The 23,133-nt window shown below is 31.1% G+C and overlaps 1 protein-coding gene across 2 annotated transcripts in view; it reads left to right on the forward strand.

Moving 5' to 3' along the window:
• Positions 1-19,768, forward strand: part of LOC118195550 (synaptotagmin 1-like) — a 54,505-nt gene extending 34,737 nt beyond the window's left edge. The window contains exons 6-10 of one of the 2 annotated variants that reach the window (XM_035366875.2): positions 1,487-1,660; positions 11,829-11,946; positions 13,470-13,603; positions 14,907-15,105; positions 16,052-19,768. In XM_035366875.2, coding sequence (XP_035222766.1) covers positions 1,487-1,660; positions 11,829-11,946; positions 13,470-13,603; positions 14,907-15,098 — 618 coding nt within the window. In that variant the 3' untranslated portion in view covers positions 15,099-15,105; positions 16,052-19,768. The remainder of the gene's footprint in view (positions 1-1,486; positions 1,661-11,828; positions 11,947-13,469; positions 13,604-14,906; positions 15,106-16,051) is intronic. The other variant, XM_035366876.2, reaches the window with a different exon arrangement.
• Positions 19,769-23,133: the final 3,365 nt, after the last annotated feature.

Below are 23,133 nucleotides of genomic sequence, written 5' to 3' on the forward strand. Positions count from 1 at the left end.
TTGTAAACTCCAAATAAACGAATCTTCCGAAAATCAGTTTTCTAGGCAAGGCATTTAACTATTTACAGGACCATAACTCTTTCCTTTTTGGATTTGTTTGATTTTATCGTTTATTTTTTGCACACAGGTAAAAATAAATGCGTAAATTTTATCCTCTCACCCATGTTTATTAGAAATACATTACTTTCACGCACTAATTAATTCAAAGTCATTTATTTTCTCATACAATTTTATCTTTCAAGTTTAATCAGCCACTTTCCAATAAAGATAGTTAATGTATTTCTCATTTATTTTTTCATACAGTTTCATCTTTCAGCCACTTCCCAATAAAGACAGTTAATATATTTCTAGCTTCCTCATAGTAGCAAAACTTTTTCATTAATGGTATGAATTAGCTATTTGTAACAGCCATACTAAATACATTAGTAAATAAGAGCAATGTAACTGCGCAAAACGGTGTCCGCCGATAACATCGCGGCAAAAACATCGCAGACGAAAACGTCGCGGAGAAAACAACGCAAGGAGAAAACGTCGTGCTACAAAACATCGTGGGAGAAAACATCGCAAAGAGAAAACATCGCAGTTCTAAAACATCGTGGTACAAAACATCGTCGTCGAAAATAAAGCGGTTCAAAAACTTCGCAATTTAAAAACATCGTCGTCGAAAATATCGTGGTAAAAAATGAAGTATCTACAAATCATCGCATGACGATAACATCGCAGACATTTTTTTTCAGGTTTTAATAATTGGAAATGGATATTCCCATAATGATTTGTGAGCGCAAGATGTAAAGAAGGATAATTTTTACTTTCACAATTTTTTAAATAACTAATAAATTTTTGCTGAAAAAGTAAGAAGGAAACTTAAGCATAGATAATTAAATGCAACTTATAGCTTATACTTTTCATGAAAAATTACCAGTAAAAGCATTACAAAAATTATTTATTAATGGCCTTTGTTAGTTAACTATGTCGGTTTAAAATTCCATTAAGTGCTATAAGTTGCATTAATTTTCTATGCTTAAGTTTCCTTCTTATTTTCTCAGCAAAAATTTATTAGTTAATAAAAAAATATGAAAGTAAAAATTACCATTCTTTCCATCTTGCGCTCACAAACATTATGGGAATATAAATGTACAGTTATTAAAGAATGTCTGCGAAAAGCATGTCTGAAAAAAGCATATCTGCGATGTTATCGTCATGCGACGATTTGTAGATACTTTATTTTTTACCACGACATTTTCGACGACGATGTTTTTAAACTGCGAAGTTTTTGAACCGCTTTATTTTCGACGACGATGTTTTGTACCACGATGTTTTAGGACTGCGATGTTTTCTCCCACGATGTTTTGTAGCACGACGTTTTTGCCTTGCGTTGTTTTCTCCGCGACGTTTTCATCCGCGATGTTTTCGGCTGTAACCGCGCAAAACTGCTGCATATAAAAGTGATAGGGAGACAAATAATGCTTTTTGAATTTATTTACAGGTCCCATTTGCTGAAATCACATCGAAGACTTTAGTTTTTGCTATATTCGACTTCGATCGTTTCTCAAAGCATGACCAGATCGGGGAAGTAAAAATCCCCCTTAATACAGTGGATTTGGCACAGACGATTGAGGAGTGGAGAGATTTAACTAGTGTTGAAGGAGAACAAGGACAGGTAACCTATTTCATATTTATCCGATTTTATGAATTCATAATGCTGGATGATGAATTAAAACACGTTCTTTGATAAAAAGAAGACGCATACGGAAGGAATCATAATAACATGATGAAAACTGGTATGTTTGTTCTACATAAATAGGAAATATTTACTACGATATTAGAACGAACAGATCATTCACTTCGATAAAATTGCTATGAACTTTGAACTTACATAATTAGCTCGGGTACAAAGAATATAATTATTTGGATCGGCAGGAAAATTAGATTCATTGTATTACTTCACACATGGCATTTAGAGATATTATGATCCAAATTTTATATAGCTAGTTGGTTAATTCATCGACATTATAGGATGAGTGTAGATAACATATCATCACATCTTAAATATGTTCAACCAGGGAGAGTTTAGGTGACGGTAGAGGCTACTAAAGAATATCAGCACTAGGCAGGCTGTCTAGTAACGAAGGGGTTATTGAAGCCTGTATGTGGACCGGAAAGAGTTCAGTTTAAAATTGGTACGAGGAGATTGTAATAACAGTACACGGAACACAAAATAGGATGATAAGGCATCATCAAGTATCTGCCATCATCAGATTGGCCATTTAGAATGCAGGTTTTCTTTGTCGTCGTACAATGTTTTAAAGCACAATCATTTTCAGTTATATCATTTGCTTTGGACTTACACTGTGTATGTCTTTCGAGTGGGTCATTTAAAGTCCACTAGGGTTATCTTTACTCTATTCTTCTGCCACTGTGATTCAATTGAAAGTAATACAGCACTCGAATGAATAGATCTCTTTCACCCTAAGTACACAATCTCCATTAATTTCACTCTTATATCGTATACGATTTCTCTGTCGGAGGAATATTGCAGCCTATTAAAACTTTAAAACAATACTCTTTGATTCGTAGTTGCCATGCGATGTAGAGGGCCATTGTTTAATTTCTAGCAATTTTGTGGTCGTGAAAAGTTTTATTCAAACTGAAAGAGGCTACAAAAATGCGTCTTTTTTCTGTCGAAACGTGCGCATACTAAAAATACCAAAAATAATATTTTTCGTTCTAAAAATATTCGTAACTATTAAATTTATTTACTCTTTAATGTACTCGCTTGGACAGAAAGTTTTAGGATTTATATACATTATTCCGAAACACAAAAAATATTTTCGTGACATTATTTTACTACCTTTAAATGAAAGAGGTATTTTAAAATTCAATAATTCGTATGTAGGAAAACCTTTTAAATATTTGAAAGAAACATAAAAGTCTTCAAGCGCTTACAATGAATAATTTCTCTTTAATCTCATTTAATTAATTTCTTAGGTTGCTGAAGGACTCATTTTGTTTCTAACTTCCAGTAGTTCATCATAATTAGTTGTGTTACCTTAAAGAATCCTGAAATAACTATTTCGATTTTTGAAAATGAGGACACCTCTGTCATTTGTACTCTGAAAGTATTATGAATTACTGATATGCCATCTCTTACAATAAGTGTACATAAACTAGGAATTATCTCAGGAAAAACAGGGCACTTTATTCATATGTAATGCTCACAGAGAATAAAAATTAAAGTATTCTTATTACGAAGCTCTGTATTCAAATTCTATTACTTTAGTGTTCCAATTATATTTTAAAAATATTTTCTTGATTAAGAATTTTTAAAGTTTTCCACGGAGAAGATATTGCATATAGTTTTATGCCCTATTATTACAACAGTACAAAACTTAGTTAAAGAATGTATTATACTTGCAGGAAAGGAGTAACGTAAGAGCATGTAGAAGTAGGAATGATAGAAACTTAAGAATTATCAGATTACACAAATTTTTTACAAATGGAAAAGAATCAGTGCATATGATTTTATGCTATTTAAAATTGCTCTTCTGCTTTTTAAATGCAGATTAGAAACCTTGAAATTAATGCATATAGTTGATTACAAAAAATGTGAAACATTAAAAAATTCTAATCAACTTCCGAAAAAACATTCACTAATTTCAGTTTATACGCATCCAAAGATATGCAAAAATTTGACAAGTTTTGGCTTAATTGAATTATATAAGTACATTTATTATTTTATCAAACTTTCAATTTTCAAAATGCTGAAAGTAAGTAATTCGTATGTAAACATTGTTAATTCGATTTATTAATTTATTAAAATGATATATATATTATAACAGAATAGTCTACTTCATATTTTCTTAACTTGCTAAAAATATAAATTACAAATTTTATAAACAACAAAGAAATAAGTATATCTAAATATATTTTATTTTTTCAAATTTATAGAGAATTTTATCATAATTTCCTGCGAAAAATATAAGTTTTTATACGCATAATTCCTTTACAATAAATAAACTTCAAATTAAATTTCAAAGATTGTCTTGTGCAAGTATTATTCTTGATATTTTATGCATACTTATGTAAAAGTTAAACATGCATTTCTAAAATATCTTTTTTAGATGTTTGAAAGTAGAATGATTATATGTTGATGTTTATCGAAGTAGACATTTGGAGCGTACATAATCAGTTAGATTTAGTAGCAGTTGTAGATTGTAGTATATAATGTAGCCATTTTAGTAACAGGGATTTTCTTGTAGACAAGTAACATATATAAAATTGATGAAAAGTGTAGACATTTCATATCGTTATTTTCTAAAGTAGGCTTTTAGTGGTAGTTTCTTTAGTAAAATTTCTTCCCTTTCTTTATTTTTACCTGGTATTTTGAAATTTTATTTCCTCGCCTTCTGTTATAGTTCCAGCTTCTTTCTTTAGTTGCGCATGCGCAGTATTTATGCTCTTTTCAGTTCCAAGTTCTTAGCGTTTTGATTTCATGGTCGTCAGAAATCAATCAACATTGCTTTAATTTCTTATGATTTTATGAATTGATTCATATAATTTCTCTTTCTCAAAACCAAATCCTGCTGTTTTTGCCATTTCTTCAACCTTCAATGGACGTAATTCTTGTTCTCATCACGTGACGGTGCGCCGCTGTGTTTGTAAGTATACATCAGTAATGGCTGGATATGTGTTGTGTGGTGATCGTTTGTCGTTGTGCATTGTTTATCTTTTGTGCAGAATACGACGTTGCTTGCTTCGCTCAATTTATTATTATTTTTTTTTAAATTAAAAGCCTTTTATTTATAGCATTTCTTTTATCGTATACTTTGTTTTCGATATTGTGTTTAGCCTTTATCAATCACATAAAAATGCTTGAAAACTCGTTTTCTAATTGCTCCTTTCGTTATAAGGAAGGCTGGTTTTTAAAAGTAGAATTCGCGTTTGTCTTAGGCTTGTTTTAAAGTGAACTAGAATAGTGCATTATTAAATGTTTTAAGGTGAATTTTATTTGGAAAGAAACAACTTATTTGTGCTGCCTATTTTCTGTTTTTAAAGTGTTGTTTTATGTATATCTTTTATTCAAAATTAGCAGGATGAAAAATAGCACCCGAAAAGATGAACAGATATCAATATTGAAGATAGTCTTATCTACAACCTACCTTATTTTAAGTGATAAAGTTATCATAATCCGTCTGTAAATTCTGAATTATGTCAGGTGTGCTATTAACAAATATCAATACTGAACACCATCTTATCTACAATCTACGGTATTTTAAGTGCTAAAATTATATTAATCCGTCTGTAAGTTTTAAATTACGTCAGATCTGTTATTAAACAAATGTCAATGCTGAACACTATCTTATCTACAACCTACCGTATTTTAAGTGCTAAAGTTATTATGTGAATTATATCAAATTTGTTAAGAATAATAGCTGAAGCAAATATTAGACATTTTCGCATAAATTAGGTCAAATCGTTTATGGCACTAACTGAAATTGCCGCCCAGACGGGAACATGGTTAGTGACTCTGACCGCCGTACTGAAATCTCGGGTTCGAATCCCAGAGAAAGCATTGATGCAATTTGTCCGTTCTTCATATGAGGCAACAGTGGCTTACCTCTTAGGTGTCTTTGTAGTAAAGACCTCACAGCTTCCGGCCTTAGTAGTGGCCAACGTCTATAAACGGCTAGAACCTGCCATTGTGTGTGTGTGTGTGGAAGGGGGACTTACTGAAATTTCCGATGGCAAAATAATTTTGAAATTCTCTCCTTGACAACACAGTTTGTTGAAACGATAATGGTAAAAAACGGGGAATAAAGAATTATTCACAAGAATTTAGCTTAAATAATTTATGATTGCAATAAAAATGATCAACTTTAATTTAAATAAAAAATATTAATCTGCATTTCATTAAAACGTTGATTATTTTAGATATCAGAGTAAAACTTTGCAGATTTTTGATTTTTATAAAAGTGTTCAGTGTATTTATGTGCTTTTGTACTAATGTATTGATTTATACATTCCTATATTTTTGGAGCATATCACAGAAGCTTAAAAATTACTGATTGATTATAAAATTCATTAAAGAGATAAACTTAAGAACATATTCTTACATTAAAGTTACAATAACAGCAGAGAAAGCAAATTATGCTCGCCAATACATTTATCCGACCTCGTAAGTCGGGCTTAGAAGGAAAAAAACATTTCATCTGCTTTATTAAGCGATTTCAGCTTCCGTGGAATGCATGAGCTTGGCGAAAAAATGATTTCTCCGAGAAACGAAATCCGACAACCTACAGTTAGAAAAACCGATTAGCTGTAAGCGAAACAGCCAAAACTTCGAGGGTGAAAAAACAAGTATTTGGGATATGAAAACGGTGATATAAATGTTTGATATTAAATTTTTATTCTTACATTCAAAAGCTATCGGAACGAAATCTTTCATCATTATACACATCCCCAAGTTGATGCAATTAGTGGTTCTTTCTTTAAGCGAGTAACAACCTTCGTATCAAATAGTCTTTGAGCTTCTAGAAAAGTTCTTTTCAAGTGCAGAATTAACTACAAGTCAAAAATAACTTTTTGTCCAAATAGATGAAATGAAATCGAAGTTGAATCATGTAAATGATGAAAAAGAAAGGAAAAAAAACTAAAAATGTGATTATGAATCTTTATACAGGAGGTGTACAGGAGACGGACAGATTTAATGCACATCTAAAGATTACTTGGAATAAATATGACCTTGACATAATATAGGTATTTAAATTCAAGTAAAATTCCTCTTTGGATTGACTTTGATTTTGAGTAGATCCAAAATGTTTGGTCAGTTCAAAATTGAACTTTGCTTTAATTTATTATTTTATGTTAATTTGATGTATTATTTTAATCCGGGTATCTATATATTGTGGTTTGTAAATGTTAAAAAGGGATCTTTCTGTTACAAGTATTTTACGGAGTCCACGGAATGCAACTTATGCAGATAACGTGTAATGGTTCAAAAAATTAAGGTAAACTATTTAATGTCAAATTAATGATATTTTTGCGCATTTATCGCACGATTTTATATGGTGTGAAGAAAGGAGTATGCAATTAAAGTGCAATAGAATGAGGGAATTTTTCACATCTTTATAATTACTTTCATTATTATTAATTACTTTTATCAGCCAAACAGACATTGTCCCGAATCTAGAATTCCATTTTTACAGAAGTATTTGCATTCAAAATAATTTATGCATCGTTATCTGGAAGATATAGTCGGGATAATAGGGAAGAGAAGAGCCGAAACAAATTAGTATAAAAGGAATCATACTGGAAATAAGACACTTCAGAGCTTTATTATATTTTATTACAGCGGCAATCAAGTTCTGTGTAAATGAAAACCTAGTTTAAGTTGTGTATTCATGTCGCGGACAACAAAATATGCTTTACTTGACATCATTAAGGAATTCGCACTCGAATTACACATGGAATATTTAAAATATTAATTATATTGACTTAAAATCATATTTCGTAAATAACTTTACAGTTAAAATAACAACAAGACTAAGGTCAGTTACATGTATCATGAATTCAGAATTTTGTATGAAATACACTTTTCCCAAAATATTTCATATTCTTAGAGTGGGATATAAGTTAATGGGAAAATAGTGGTCGCTTGTGTGAAGCAATAAATTTGCAAAAATCAGTTGAGAGCCAAGGAACTCAAGGGAAGCTCGTGTACCTTCAGATATCAACCACTGCTTTATCGTATCGCTTAGTATTGATCTCTCAAAGGGCTTGTAATACTTAGAAATCAGTTTAAGAATTGGTCTTATTACTAAGTGTATGAAAAAATGAAAGAAACTTATAAGAGTTTTATAATAAAATTATAGCCTGAAATTCTTATACAACAAGTTTAAATTAATTACCATGAAATTATGTTGTTTGATTAATTGAGCAGACATAAAAAAATGTTATCGCAATATTTGTAAGGACTTTCTGATCTGAACCATTCCTGAGACTTCACTTTTATATTACTTATAATAATAATTTACAAATGATACAATACACAAAACGACTGCTGGAGTATTAAAGTGGATAGAGACATGCTGGAATACAGATAAAGTAACAGCAAGTGTTGCTGCTTTGTGCTATTACGTTCGGTGTAAAATCTCGGCTTCGAATGTCTGAATGTTCGAAGTTGATATATATAGTGGTCATGAGAGCGATTTAACAGAAGAGGTGTTAAGACAAATGTTATAAAATTTTGAGTTAATTAAAGTTTACATGCAAGCATTTCAGAAAATATGTTCAGCAATTTAAGAGAAAAACGTCTTTAAATATTTTTATATTCGTATTTCTGTGAAATTAATTTCTGGCTGCTTCTATAGGGGTTATTGTGTATGAGATTTACGTGGTTTCAGAAACTCGGAGGGTTATAGAATTTTCAAAGAGACAGTAGTTTTAGAATTTAAAAATGAATTGCATTTTCTTATTTTATTGAAAAGTAGTCGATGTTAAGTGAGTTTGTTTTAATATATTCCTCCGGCGCTAGTTTTTCAGATATTTAACGGAAAAATTCAAATTATTATATTTTAAAAGATTATTTAAAATTGTAAATTTTTTTGCATAACAAACTGCAGAATGTGGGTAACAAATCATCAAAAAAAATCATCACCAGTGTTCCAAAAACTTGATTAATTTCTCATCTTCAACCTGCCTTAGAGTGGTGACAAGAGATGTACTAGTCACTATCGAATGTTCATAGAGAACTCCATGGACTTCTTTCGAAAAAGCATTATAATGTTCAGACTTTTTCGAGGCTGAAAATAGTAATATGCTGAACAAACATTTTTCTAGCGTAATAAGCGTAATATTAACTGTCAGAGAACATAACTCCTCAAAATGCATGCCCATTAAAGGGAATTCACATACATTTCACGCTAATTGAGTGCATGGTCTCATGTCTAAAGTGCAATATATTATGGACTATCTTTTTTTGAAATGTCTTCCAACGCACACGTGTATTGCAATATTATCGATATATTTTTTTATTCATTTAGATAAAAATGAGTTGAACTGAAAATACGTCTTACTCAACGAGTTGACCTGATATATAAAGACATTTTTTTTAATATGTATATTAGATTTCTTTTGAAAATCTCATTATCTCTAAAACATCGAAGTTCGAGCATTTGAAGGTTCACATTGATTGCATTTAACTCTCTTGTAGATTTATTCTGTAATAAATCATAGATCTGGGCTTCCTTTGACAAAAATATATATAGCAGATAATACACAATTAGAGCAAACTGTAATTTTCTCAATACTCCTATACTTGTCCTGCATTACTTATTCATACAGTCATATCATGTACACATTTAAAATAGTTGTTTTAATTAATCTAGCTTGATTATATATCATAAAATTAAAATATTTTCTAGTCTTAGAGGAGATTTCTGTAATTTACAGAAGAAAGCATATTACATATTGAAGGCCAGACATGTTCTGTCACCGTGTTTTTCGTTTTATCATGTTAAAACTCTTCAAAGAAAAGATTATACAAATATTGATTGCGAAAGAGGAATGTTTTTGAAACGGTATTATTTAAAAATGTAATTCCTTGAAATCTTCATTTTAAACATTCATCATTTTTTTGCAAATAAGAGTTTGAATTCAATCACTAATATTTATGAGCAAGGTATAAGGTCAGCTAATTAAATAATTCGGAATGAAAATCTGAAAAGCAAATTAACGTTTTAAAACAGCACTTTCAAATTTAAGAATGATTTTTAAACTGAAAATTTAAACTTAAATATGCTTTTAATTTCATATTTGCTACTTCTAGGATATACAGCATTTCAAGGAGTTTATAGTGCTTTAGGAAATTAAATCATAATTAAAATAAAAACATTTACGGCTAACTAAAGAGTTGATTATCATATTATATATTTCACATTCAGAAGAATGAGAGTGTTCTAATATTATCAATGCACAGTACAACACAAATACAGGTTAGCACCAGACAAGTCTTCCAAAATGCCGTATAAAAGTTGTAGAGACATTAGGTTAAGTGGTAGCAGGCAAGAGAAATTAAAAAATTAGCAACGCCTTCGCCGGGAATCGAACCGCGGACCTATGGAATACGCGCCCAACGTACAGACACCAGACCACGAAGGCATGCCAAAGAGGCGGAAGAAATACCTTATATACTTTCCCTTTTAAAAGACGATTGGTGTTTTTAGAGGACCCAAATCGTCAAATCCTGGGTGCGGAGAACCATCATCCAACACCCTTTTAGTTCGGGGGCCACTGTAGAGGCATTAGGAATTTTTTGGAAGCAAGATGAAAAATGAACAACCGTCTTCGCCGGGAATCGAACCCCGGACCTCTGGAATACGCGCCCAGCGTGCAGTCCACCACACCACGAAGGCATGCCAAGAAGGCGGGAGAAACACATTATAAAGTAACTTATTTTATATTCGTTTCTAAATTAAAACATTATCAATTCTAAGATTTCATAATTCTATAATTCAAAGCACAACTGAAACGCTGTTCAAGAGGGACAGGAAAACTCATTTATACTCATTTATATTCGTTTCTAAATTAAAACATTATCAATTCTAAGATTTTATAATTCTATAATTCAAAGCACAACTGAAACGCTGTTCAAGAGAGACAGGAAAACTCATTTCATATACAAAAAGGCTAGCCAATAAAAAAAGGCTTAAGATAAATTTGCACTTGAAAGCTTTTATGTAGTTTAATAATTCTGATAATTAGTAAAATCTCAGTACAAGTTCTTGTTATTATTTGTATTGCATTTTACTCAATTGCAGTAGGCAATTTGTACAATGGAAAAATTGCTATCCTTTTGCACATCAATTCATTAGCTTTTGCTTTAGAGAATGAGAGCTTTTATCTTAGAGAAGTTTAGGTCTTCAAGAAAGGTTGAAATACAGTTACAAAGTAATTTTAAACTACAATAAGAATACCATCTAGGTATTTGCCTCGAACTTCTCGACAAGGTTTTATGCACATTATATCATGTAATACGAGCGCGTGTCATGATTATCTTTTCAACATGGAACATATTATGAGCAATGTATGCAATTGATGAGGCAGAAAAGTGAAGACAGCTCATTTAGAAGTTTGAAAATAGTATTTTAAAATTAACAAAGGTTGATAATTGATTTTCATCCAAACAGTACAAAGCAGTTATTGACTGTTGCAATGTAATAATTTGTAAAAATGCCGTTTTCCCTTAATGGTGCCTAACATAAGACCAGAAGATAATAAGTTTTTGAAGTACAACAAAAATATGCCACAAAACCAGTAAAACATAAAATAAATAAACCATGTGAGTACGTCCTAATATCCGTAGACTCTTCATTTGATTCAACAGCATATTTCTGAAGCCCAGAGCAAACTGTCTTTTCTGAATGGTTCTGTTTCATAGAAAATCGGAATTGTAGTATTTGGAGATTTTTTATTTGCGATATATATTTTAACAAAAAAAATATGAACAATTGTTTACTTTCATTCCTCTCTAGCATCTAAGTAAGTACGTTGAATATAAACTTTATGAAATGCTGAATGTCCAAATAATTCTCAATTATACTGGATGAGATAGTTACTCAATTATGATCTAACAGTTGCTGAAGCTTGAAATATCATACAGTGATAATGTTTACCAGATTTTAAGTTGTTTCTTTCCCATTGATTTGCAATATCAATTTTATAATTCCTAAATTGAAAAATAACAGTATATTCCAGGAAAAGACGTAATTATTATTTGTACTTCTTTAGCCCAAAATGTGCATGATTTAATTTATTTCTCTAACTCTTAGGAAAATAAGTTGGGAGACATTTGCTTCTCTTTAAGATATGTTCCGACAGCCGGAAAGTTGACTGTGGTCATTCTAGAGGCTAAAAACCTCAAAAAGATGGATGTCGGAGGCTTATCTGGTAATTAAATTTGTATATTTATCAACCTGTGCACAGTAAATTGATTGGTTTGCTAAAGTGCTTTAAAACGTTAAATAAAATAAAATTTGCATTCAGTAGCTGGTACTTACGGGATAATTAAAAGTCAGTTTTATTGTAGTCCTATCCTAGGTTTTAAGAACACTGTATTCTGTTTATATTCGTTACTGCTTTGAATATCTGAATCGTTTCCATTTAGTTTGAAAACAAAATGTTCCTATTAATTAACTATCAACTAAGGAGAAAGTTTCTAAATCATAGTTCATTCCATCATATGAAGTACTGATATTGCAACGACAAGCCAAACAGCCATAAATATTGGTTTTATTTATAACAAAACAAAAATACCGTACATAACAATAAATGTAATGAAATGTAGCATGGGATCGTCTACTACAAGCAAACAGGAATGCCATGAAGAAACAAACAAACAAAAAAATAACAATTCTTCATTTATTTATTTATTGAAAACTAAGAACCCAACTGTATCTTGTGCTTGTTATGTATGATTAATCCGAAACTATAATAAAATAACTCAAGCAGTTCCTGTTAACAAGATTTTAAGCGGATAGAACACATTATGTCATATAACGGTGACTGCTGGCGTGCCATCAGAAATATCCTGGTGTTCCATAGGTTCACGATCACTTTTAATGGTCAGTATACTTCAAGTGAATGAAAAACAGTTGGTGAATTTCTAATCAGTTTTAAAATCACCGAAGAAAGAATGGACTAATTTTTTTAATCGCTCTGGAGCTTTTAGTTCTCTTTAATCCAAAATAATTTCACGGTTAACAAAACTAAGCATCAGAAACCGTTAATCAGACTCTCATCATTTTCAAATAACACATAGTTTGACTTTTGAAGTAACGACAGGATTGTGATGTAAACCGATGCGCTAGACATAAATTGAAAGTCTCTAGTAAATAAAATCTTTTTTAGCTTAGTTTTATATTATATCATTTGTACGGGTATCATTTCTACAGGGAGATAATTTTAAATCCTGTGCATAAATTGCCGAGACAATTGAATCACACACTGTATTAAGACATTTGTTACTTTTGCCGTTTCTCTATCTCACAGTTAAGGGTATAGAGCATGGCAAAATACCCTGTATATCTTTCCTGTCGTATCTTGTATATACGTATAAAGAAAGAGATAAAATAAACAGAATTGAAGATAACCAAATGTAGTGAAATTTTCAACAAGAAGACACAAATTAAAATTACATTATTAGTATTTATTAATTAAAAAATTTTCATTTTCTGATCTGTATGTATCTATGCACAATGATCTATATATATATATATACATGTGCAATGATCTGTATGTACACATATATATACACTCACACATGTTATATTTATATATCTTTCGTCGAAACTATGATGTAGATGAGCAACCTCCTACGGTCATATATAAGGTGTCCAAGGCTTAAGCCAATGACAGATCAGAAATAAATAAATAAATATCCAAATCCTTATGTTCAAATATTTTCTTTCCAGATCCTTACGTTAAAATCGCCATCATGATGAATGGCAAGCGGATAAAGAAGAAGAAAACGAGTATCAAGAAGTGTACGTTGAACCCTTACTACAATGAATCCTTTACGTTTGAGATCCCCTTCGAACAGATACAGGTAAAATTCCATTTGAATATTAATCTTTATAAATTTAGTAAATTTCAACTTGAAGTAGATTTTAAAATACGCAGCATTATTTTTATATGAAGATGCTAAAATCTTTAATAACAGACATGCAAATATTTTGTAAATTGATTTATTCATAGAGCAAATCATTAAATATTATTTGAATATTAGTAAAATGTCTTCATCCCTTGGAGAGTTAATCAAAATATAGAGAGACGTTAAGTAGAACAACCCTTTGATCTTCTTAACTTCCATCCATATTATATAAAAACGATTTCTGAATTCAGAGAGTTTTTGAAAATTAGTTCTATACTAATTTTGAAAATATTTTGAATTGTTGAAAATTAGAATTGTTGTTTAATTAAAGTGTTGAAAATTGTTTGAAAATTAGAACAAGTACAGCTGTAGTATGTTTAACTGGTTTAGAGAAACTCGCGTTTAAATCCCATAAAAGGCATGGATGTTTGTAAGTATATTATTACTCCATATTTTAGTAGTGTTAACTAATAATAGTTAACACTACTAAAATATGGAGCCATAGTTTTGCAGAAATGATTGTGTTTCAGAACGAGAAAACTATGAATTATAGTTTTTATTTGAATATTATAATTTTACTTTCTTTGTTCAGAACAATATATTGTATACCCATATATCTGCCTATTTCGACACTGTCATAGTAAATATATACAGTGCATAAATGGACACTTGTTTCCAAAATTTACATATCGCTTTTAATGATTATGAAAAATTTTAATAAAATATGCACTCCAATTTTGAATAAGATCTTCATATCACGGCATCATTTCTTTTGAAAACATACTCTATTAACTCAAAATTTTTATTATAGATCTTTCTCAGTAAATTTTGATTAATCATTGTCCTACTTTTTTGTTACCTTTCTCATTATAAGAAAATGATCACCTAAAATATATTTTTTACATAAACGTTTAAGAACATCTGTCTATACATCTTCAGTCTTTCTGAAATTTCTTTAATGATGCTATGATAAATGTGAGCAGAATTCAAGTACACTTTTGTCTAACACTTTGGACTTTTGAAAAATATTCATTCAACAAGTATTAACAGTTTCTTAAGTTGGCATAAAAGATGAAAAAATGCCAGACGAAACGTGGCATAAATTTAATAAAAAAGCACTATAATCTTACTCGAAGGATTTTGGTTCTTTTAATGTAAACTTCTATCTTCTCCTTAATGTTTACTTGAAATGCCCATTTGGAATAACATTTATTTAAACAAAATGCAAAATTGTCTTTTTTTTTTCAACTCTCTGCAGAAAGTGCAGCTAATGATAACAGTGGTTGATTATGATCGCATTGGGACTTCGGATCCCATTGGGAAGGTGGTCTTGGGATGCAACGCGAGTGGAACAGAGTTACGCCATTGGATGGACATGCTCGCATCCCCTCGTCGACCAATTGCACAATGGCATTCGCTCAAAGACCCAGAAGAAGGCCAAGATAACTAAATGCCAGGTGACAATTTTTTATATATATTACGATTTAATTTGTTTAATAAAAAAAATGCCAGATATCACACTAACTTTAAATTCTCATCGGTATAAAAGGTGATCAGGCTAGTGTTTTGTTTCATCTTATGCCTTTGTTGCCTTTGCTATGAAAAAATAAGGTATTTATGTTTTATCTCGTTGACCGTGAAATTGTCACCAAGCAAGATTTAGGGCAGGCCTATCTATGGATAAGCATGCCATAACAGGGTACTCATAACATCTGTGCTTTCGTTTGATGTAACTTTTACTGATTAAGCCATGTTTTTTTATGGGCAAGTATATAAACTGTTATTTATGAACTTTTTCTTGCCTTTGAATTGTCTTTTACAGAACGACAGATGGTAGATTATCTTCTAAGCAGAAATATAGGATTCTATCATCAAACAAAGTATAGACATGGTATGAACAGCTGAATGTATTCGACAAAACAGTATTAGATTGGAGCAATTACCTGTGGGAGTCTTAGCAGTATGTAGTCTTAATGTTCGGAACAGCGCTTCTGGCAAAATCGAAGACCCTAACAAAATGATAGAAATCATGGAAAACATTTTTTAAGAAGCACAAAAGCGAAGCGTATTGAATACGCTTTGTTTAATAAATAAAGAGGCATCCGTTCCTTCAGAATTCTGCAGGAACGTTTTGCGCAACTTGGATGAGACCTCAGCCAACTTATACAACATTATGTGCAACCAACCAACATTCACGGGCCGACGGGATAATACGTAAATGCCAAAAATAATTTGAGAAAATAAGTGATAAATTTATATGCAGCAAGGTTTACTATTTATTGTTAAATTTTCATTATACGCTGAGATAGACTCTATAAACCTGGCTCTGATGGCGTATGTAATCGTATGCTTCATATAACATACTGAATTTTAACTTAAAAGTATTTTTTTCTTTTATTGCAGGAAGTTCGAAGAGGATATATTAATAATATAAAATATAAGCACAACTTTCAGAACATCAAATTCTGCCTCGACAGTGAGAAAGAAGAATTAACTCTTGTTTGTCCAAAAAATATTCTAGAAATATATATATATATATAAATATAAATATATAGGGTTGAACGTAGAGTTTGTAAATAGCTAATAGCTATATACATGCTTTCACATTGACACTTGTCTTCAGAAGGTGTGTGTAACATAACTATATTGTAATAACGTTAGATGGCAAATTTAATTTTTCATCAAATCAAAGTTACTAAGTTTGACGTTTGCTGTAGATAAATTGCAAAAATCAAAGTGTGTTATGACTTAGGTGCGAATTAATATTCACTAAATTTTAACGATGTTGCATATCACTTATAAAAAAACCTTTAAAATGGTTTTTTTATTCATTATATATAGAAATGTGGTCGAGTGGTATTTAATGTTGTAAAATGTTGAGAAAAATCTGACTTGTTTATTATAATATGGTATATCTTGTTGAAACTATCTTCAATTGTCCTACTGAAAGTTGCTTAAACGAAAAAAGTCAGATTTGTATTGAAAACGAATATTACTGATCAATGTCTTTCGGGTCGGCTTTAATATTGATTGTCGGTGACAGCTGTTATTTCATTTCAGTGAATTGTTTTATTTTCCCTTCGGGTTTGTAATACCAGTCCTGGGGTATCACTTTGGATGGAAAAAAATTCTAAGCTCTTCAAGTGTCATAATGTGTATTGTAATATTCATTTATTTTTGTTACATAATTAATTCAGAAATACTGTATATTCTTCTATATATTTCTGTAAGTGGATGAAAATGATGATAAATACAGTTTGTAAATCCTTTTGAATGTAGTAGAAAGCATAGCTAGAGTATGCAGATTTGAGATTTGTCATGAATTTTCAGTTTCATCGTGAGAATTAACTTGACTCTTAAAAGATACGGGTTGAGTCTAAAACGTCTTCTTTATATGTACGTTTGCCATTACTCACTTAGAAGTGAATAATTGGAGCATTGAGAATATTTTTATGATTGTAAAACCAGACAGTTGTATATTAGATGGTCTGATAGTGTACATTAATGAAAGGTTATATAAGTTGCATATTCGTGAATGCATTTATTAACAATGATTACAGTATATGTTTTTTAATTTTAATTCAACGTCCTTAAAATTATAAATGCTGTAATTTTGTTACATTGACTTCTTGTCTTCTGTGCTGATGGTATGTACCCCAGGTCTGCGTTTAGATGCTTTTTAATACGTGATATTTTTACTTTGATGTGAGTTTTGCGTCTATCTACATCAGTGCACTATAGCGTCAGACTCCGTGCAACAACAATTGGTCACGTGTCGTGGGTAACTGAAATTTTTGCGTTCAGTCGTCGCAAACGCTTTGTTCTCTCGTTTCAAATCATTTTAATTACATCACGCAACGAACGTGAACCAATTTTCTTCATGAATTTCTTCATCGCAATTTGACTTTATGCAGTACATTACTATTTATCTAAATGATTCGTAGATGAATTATATGCTATTTACATAAAAAGAGGGCTGCACTTTTGTAGACAAAACGCTAGGGCTGATTGAGCTTGGTATGCAAGCGCTTATAATATTCTGGGGTAGGGTCACCAGTTAAAAAATGCTAGATTCTTTTCGAAAGAGGTTTGCTTGTTTGATGTAAAAAAGATTAAAACCATGTCTGCATGAAGTTGCATAGACTTTTGTGTATGATGTTTTAAGCGGTAAACAAAGTGTATTTCAACAAGTGTCTAAATTTAGGAAGATCATACGTTTCTTCAATCATGTTCGATAAAAAAAGAAAACATTAGTATATTATTTTACATTTCGAATTAAAAATTTGAAAATATATGGCGTTCAATATTGACTTTGCGCAAAATAACAAGATTACTAAAGCATTAAAATGACAATTTTATGTTATTATATTTATGCTATTTACAAAATTATTATTTATTTAATTATAATATTCCACTATTTACGAGAAGCCAGTGTGTATATGAAAGACATCAAATTAGTATCTATATAAGTCAGTTTAAAATATTAACTTCAAATTTAGTGAATATTTAAAAACGTATGTAAAAACTTTAAATAGTTAAGAAATTATTTAATAATACAACTAATTTGAGAAAATTTGAGTTAAGTTTCACAAAGGTTTAAGACTAATCAAACAGTGCATTTCGTAAATACTTATCGGATGCAGACTGTTTAAAATAAAGTATTTTAAACTTCATTTTAAATGGAATAAATAATAATTAATAAAATAAATAAATAAGCATTTTTTGCTATATTACAGCAGTCTCGAACACTGTAAAAATACTTTTCCTTTTTTCCTTTTCGCCGGCGACAGAACAGATGATCCATTAAGTTAAGTGCTTATCAGCCTGCTGGATTCTGTTGATGGAATAAAAAAAATGAAACTTGAGCTTAGTGCAATTTTCTTTGGCAACTGGCTGTGTAAAGTGAGGCATATTGAAAGAAAAACTAAAACAAGGACTGAAAGTATTTAGTGGGAAGACTGCTATTAGAGTATTACAGTGTAAGTAGGCCTATAGGAAGGGCAGAGTGTAAAATCATGTACTGACGTGAAGAAGAAATCAGTATAAATGTTTAAGAATTACACATTACGAAGCAAGAAAAGTTTACAAAGTTAAGCAAACAAATTTTAGGATTGAAAAATCTTCGTGTAATTCTAACCAATATGAGTAACAACTAAATACATATGAAACATAATAAAATATAATTTGGACCTTTGTTAATGGCTCATCTACATAGATTTTCAATGGTAGAGAGTATTAAAACTGAAATAATATACAACAACGATTCTCTAGATGCAGTGCTATAATTTCGGAATTTCTCGGAATGTAAAATATGGAACATAGAGATACAGATAATAAGGATATATTAATAGAACGTATGCTTGGAAAGGTTTTTACTGGTGACCTTCACTTTAGAACATAGACAAAATTTAGATTAATAAAAATTACTTCCATAAAGTCTAAATTTATAAAAAAATCGGAAGGAAATTTTCTGAAAATTTTGTGGCAGCAAACTGCATTAAAGTTGCTCTTATTGTTTAGCCCTAGTTCGAAAATGCATGTCTGGATTTGTTGCAGCCCTTATTCTATTCGAACTTTTCTTCTTCTCAAAGATTATTATATTTATCTATATTATATATTCGTAGAAATATTTCGAAACAAAAAATCGAGAATCGATTGTATTCGAAAAAATTTATTATTATCAGCTACTTTTTACGGGCGAATTAGAAATAACGAGAGCAAAATATTTGCATCGTGAAACCTACGCACGGCATGTACTTCAACTTTTACTCTATGTGAAAGATATTATTCTAAATACTCTCTGAAATTTTTCCATATAGCGTGTGTGTGATTGTATGCCTCTCATTTGCATTTCCAGTGTTTCCTATCATTATATGATGTAAATTGAGAGAGTCAACATTTTTTGGAGTATGAAGGATATTTTATGGTAAAAAAGCAAAATACATAATATGTCTAAATACAAACTGTGATTCTAGTGCTTCTTGTTCTCACTTTTTAACCACAGCTCATTGAACAGTCACAGACAGCGGTAATACTTGTGTGAATAAATAAATATGGAAACTTTCTTGTTGATATTATAAGTTGATAACTCACAAATAAAGTAACAACCAGGAACTAAAATGTGTGCTTTCTTTTGTGTCGTTCTTTATTTCACATTACCGTACAGTCAGTCTTAGTATCTAATGTTTCTGTTTTCAAATAAACTACAGATTAAAAAATTTCATTCCAAACATATCAGTTATCCTTAAAACATCACGCCATATGATTTTCAGAGCCAAAGAAAGTATTATACCGTATGAATTTCAAATATGTTTTTAAAAGTACTTAGCTAATACTGTAAATTATATAGTCAATAGTTTTAAACATGAAAGTTAATCAGATATATTTTGTTGATACAATTGTATTTAATAGTGGTAAACATTTTATTTTTACCAGGAGCAGTACTATTTAATTCATTTTATAAAACTAGATAAATAAAGTATATAAAATTAAATTAGAAAAGAAACACGTCCTTGTAAAATTTAAAAAGAAGCAAAAAAGCAGCTGAAGAAGAACCTCTGTTTGATCATCCTTAAAATCGATAGACTTTTGAAAATTCTACGCTGCTCTAAGGTTGTCTTTTTGCTTCATTTTATACAAAAGTTATTAATTTATTTTGTATACCCAGTTTGTTTCGGATTTAGCTATATATTTAACTATTATTCTATAGAATACAAACTGAGCGAAAGCCAATTTTCAATGAGCCAGTTCATGTAGTGTTTTCGATTATTATAACTAATATGAACTCTTAACTACTACATGCTTACGCACACTAATTCAGTCCAAAATCTACCCAAACAGAGGTTACAATTATCCTCTCCAGGAGAAAGTAATAGATCATAAAGCAGTGAAAGAATATAAAGTAGTAATAGAAGGTTGAAGGAATTGGTTTGTTTTATTTTTCAAACAGATTTAAATAAATTCGAAATAAACATGTTGTAGGGTTTTTGTCCTAACTGGAAGCTAGAAATAAATCCTGCAGATCTTACTAGACAACAGAAAGAGTTACCGTTACGTCTTAAACACTCATGAAATACTGAAGGAGAATCAAAATAACTTTTTGGTTTTAGACTAAGTTGAATATACAGATACAAATAAAACCACCACTTATGGTTATTCAAATTAAACAGTAGCACGCAAACGTGGCCTAAGACTATAAATTCAGTAAAAAAAGCTGGCTCAAAGCATTTTAACGGCTCTCAGAATAAAGCATTGGCTAGCGGAAATGCTAAAGCCGCAGTTTTAACAAATCTGCCGAATATATGACTAACAAATACGCGATTGGCCAGAAGCTCTCTCAGCTAAAGATTCAAAACCATCAGCTTAATTACACTCAATCTACATTCTTGTTTGAATACGGAAAGGAGCAGTTAAAGAAAAGACCCAAATCATAATCATTGGTTTATTGACATAAAATACCCTCGTGTCCAAAAGTTAAGCATAATTGATGTTGATGTGAATATTTAAGAAAATATAAGTCAGAATGGAGAGAAACATAACATGCGAGTGTAATACGGTTACACCATAAGAAAAGAATGTAAAAAAGCATATGAATCACTCTTATTATCTAAAAAACAGTTTGAAAGAAAAAGGGCAAACTAATAGTTTGTACATTAATGAAAAAAATTAAACAGGTTATTTGCTATTTTAATTAGGTGTGGGGTCGCCTCTGGCAGCCACGCATTATGCACAACGATTGTCCGTATACGGTATGAGAGTGCGGATGAGTTGTAGTTTCAAACAATTCCAAGCATTAAGAAGAGCTCTTTTCAGTTCTGGAATAGGATTGGTGGATATGGAAGGGCTGCACTTTGTCTCCCGAGCATATTCACACATGCTCAATAGGATTAAGTTGGCCACTGCATTTCCCTTTGAAGGAAGTTGTCGACCAGGATCGCACGGTACCAAGGCACGTTATGATCCATGAATATGAATTCGAGACTGACAACGCCTCGAAACAAGCAAACATAAAACTTAAAGACTTCATCTCTGTACCTTTTAGTAGTAACAGACCCCATGTCAAAGACCTGAAGGTCTGTGTGGGCCTCTAACATTATGCCTGTCCACACCAAGACTCGCTTTGAAGCAAAATTATGTCTTTCTGCGATGTTTCTTGGGTGAAAACGAGTTCTATGTTCTTTCCATATCGTTATCCGATGAGAATCAGTGTTCAGGGTGAAATGGGATTCCTCACTAAACATCGCATTACCTACTCTTGCAGACTCCAGTGTTGATGTTTCAAACTCAAGTTTAGACGAGCGCATTTATGCACAGGCGTCAGAGAAATGCAAAAGGTTGGTCGACTGGCATACAGACTAGCTAGCTTAATGGTGTCTCCTATAAGCAGTTTGTCTCGAAACTCATACTCCTGTGGCGGCTGTGAGCGCTGAACCGAGTTCCCTGGCACAACTGTCCCCCTGACGTCGTACAGTTATTGCCAAATATCGGTCTTGACGAATAATTTTTACTAGACCGAAGTGGATGGGTCGACATTGTACTGGTCGTCGGGTAACATCTTCCGTTCTGCCAAACGCCTCACAGTCTTAAGATCACACCCTGAGGCACATTCAGAATTTGACCCACTTCAGTTTGAGATCAACTATATTCTAGCATTCCAATAAATCTTCCTTTCAAAAATATGTCCATTTGGCGTCTTTGTGCCAATCTTCGGCCTTTTAATCGTTTAACTCGCTCTTCAGCGTAGCAATTACACATAACTTGCGTGTTCTTCGTGTAACACGTAAAACGTTTTATTACTCTTTCAGACGAGCGCATATGTTTTGCGCATGAAGAAGTGGACTGAAATGTTTTGCCATATGCATACTGTTTCATTTCAAACAATGATTCTCCACAAGTGATATTGAACAATTTAATTAATATTTACTCACTTTCTTCCACATTTTATAAATTATACTTAACCTTTGGACACCAGTGGGTACCTTACTATGCTTTCAGTTCTAAAATAGATGAATTTAATAATATATAGCTATATATCTATTTTGAATATAACTTTATCGGATTACCTGTTCAATGATTTATCATTTACTTTAGAACGACGTGAAAACAATGTGAAACCAAATAATACTTTCCTCTGATGAAATTTTTTTGCCATAATTTTGCATTTTGAGAGCATGAAAGGGAAAAGGAAACATACGATTAAACTATAAACTACAAAACGAAAAACTGACAAAACGGTTTTTCTCTCAGCACAGAAAGTTAATATAAGCAAAAGAGATAATGTTACTTGAGAAAAATCTGTGAGTAAGTCTGGATTAATTTACAAACATGCTATAAAAGGTATTTACTTAAATTTAAAAGGTTGATTTAATATAAGCTTTTTCGCATTTATTTTGATGCAAGGTCTTCTGAATTACCAACTACAAAAATTTTGCGAATCAATTGTAAACAAGCTGTTTATTATTTGTACTGTGTTTTGGTTAATAGTC

Source organism: Stegodyphus dumicola, chromosome 1 (assembly GCF_044657685.1).
Source record: "Stegodyphus dumicola isolate Sdum_Otavi_A_Nest chromosome 1, ASM4465768v1".
Taxonomy (NCBI): Eukaryota; Metazoa; Arthropoda; class Arachnida; order Araneae; family Eresidae; genus Stegodyphus; species Stegodyphus dumicola.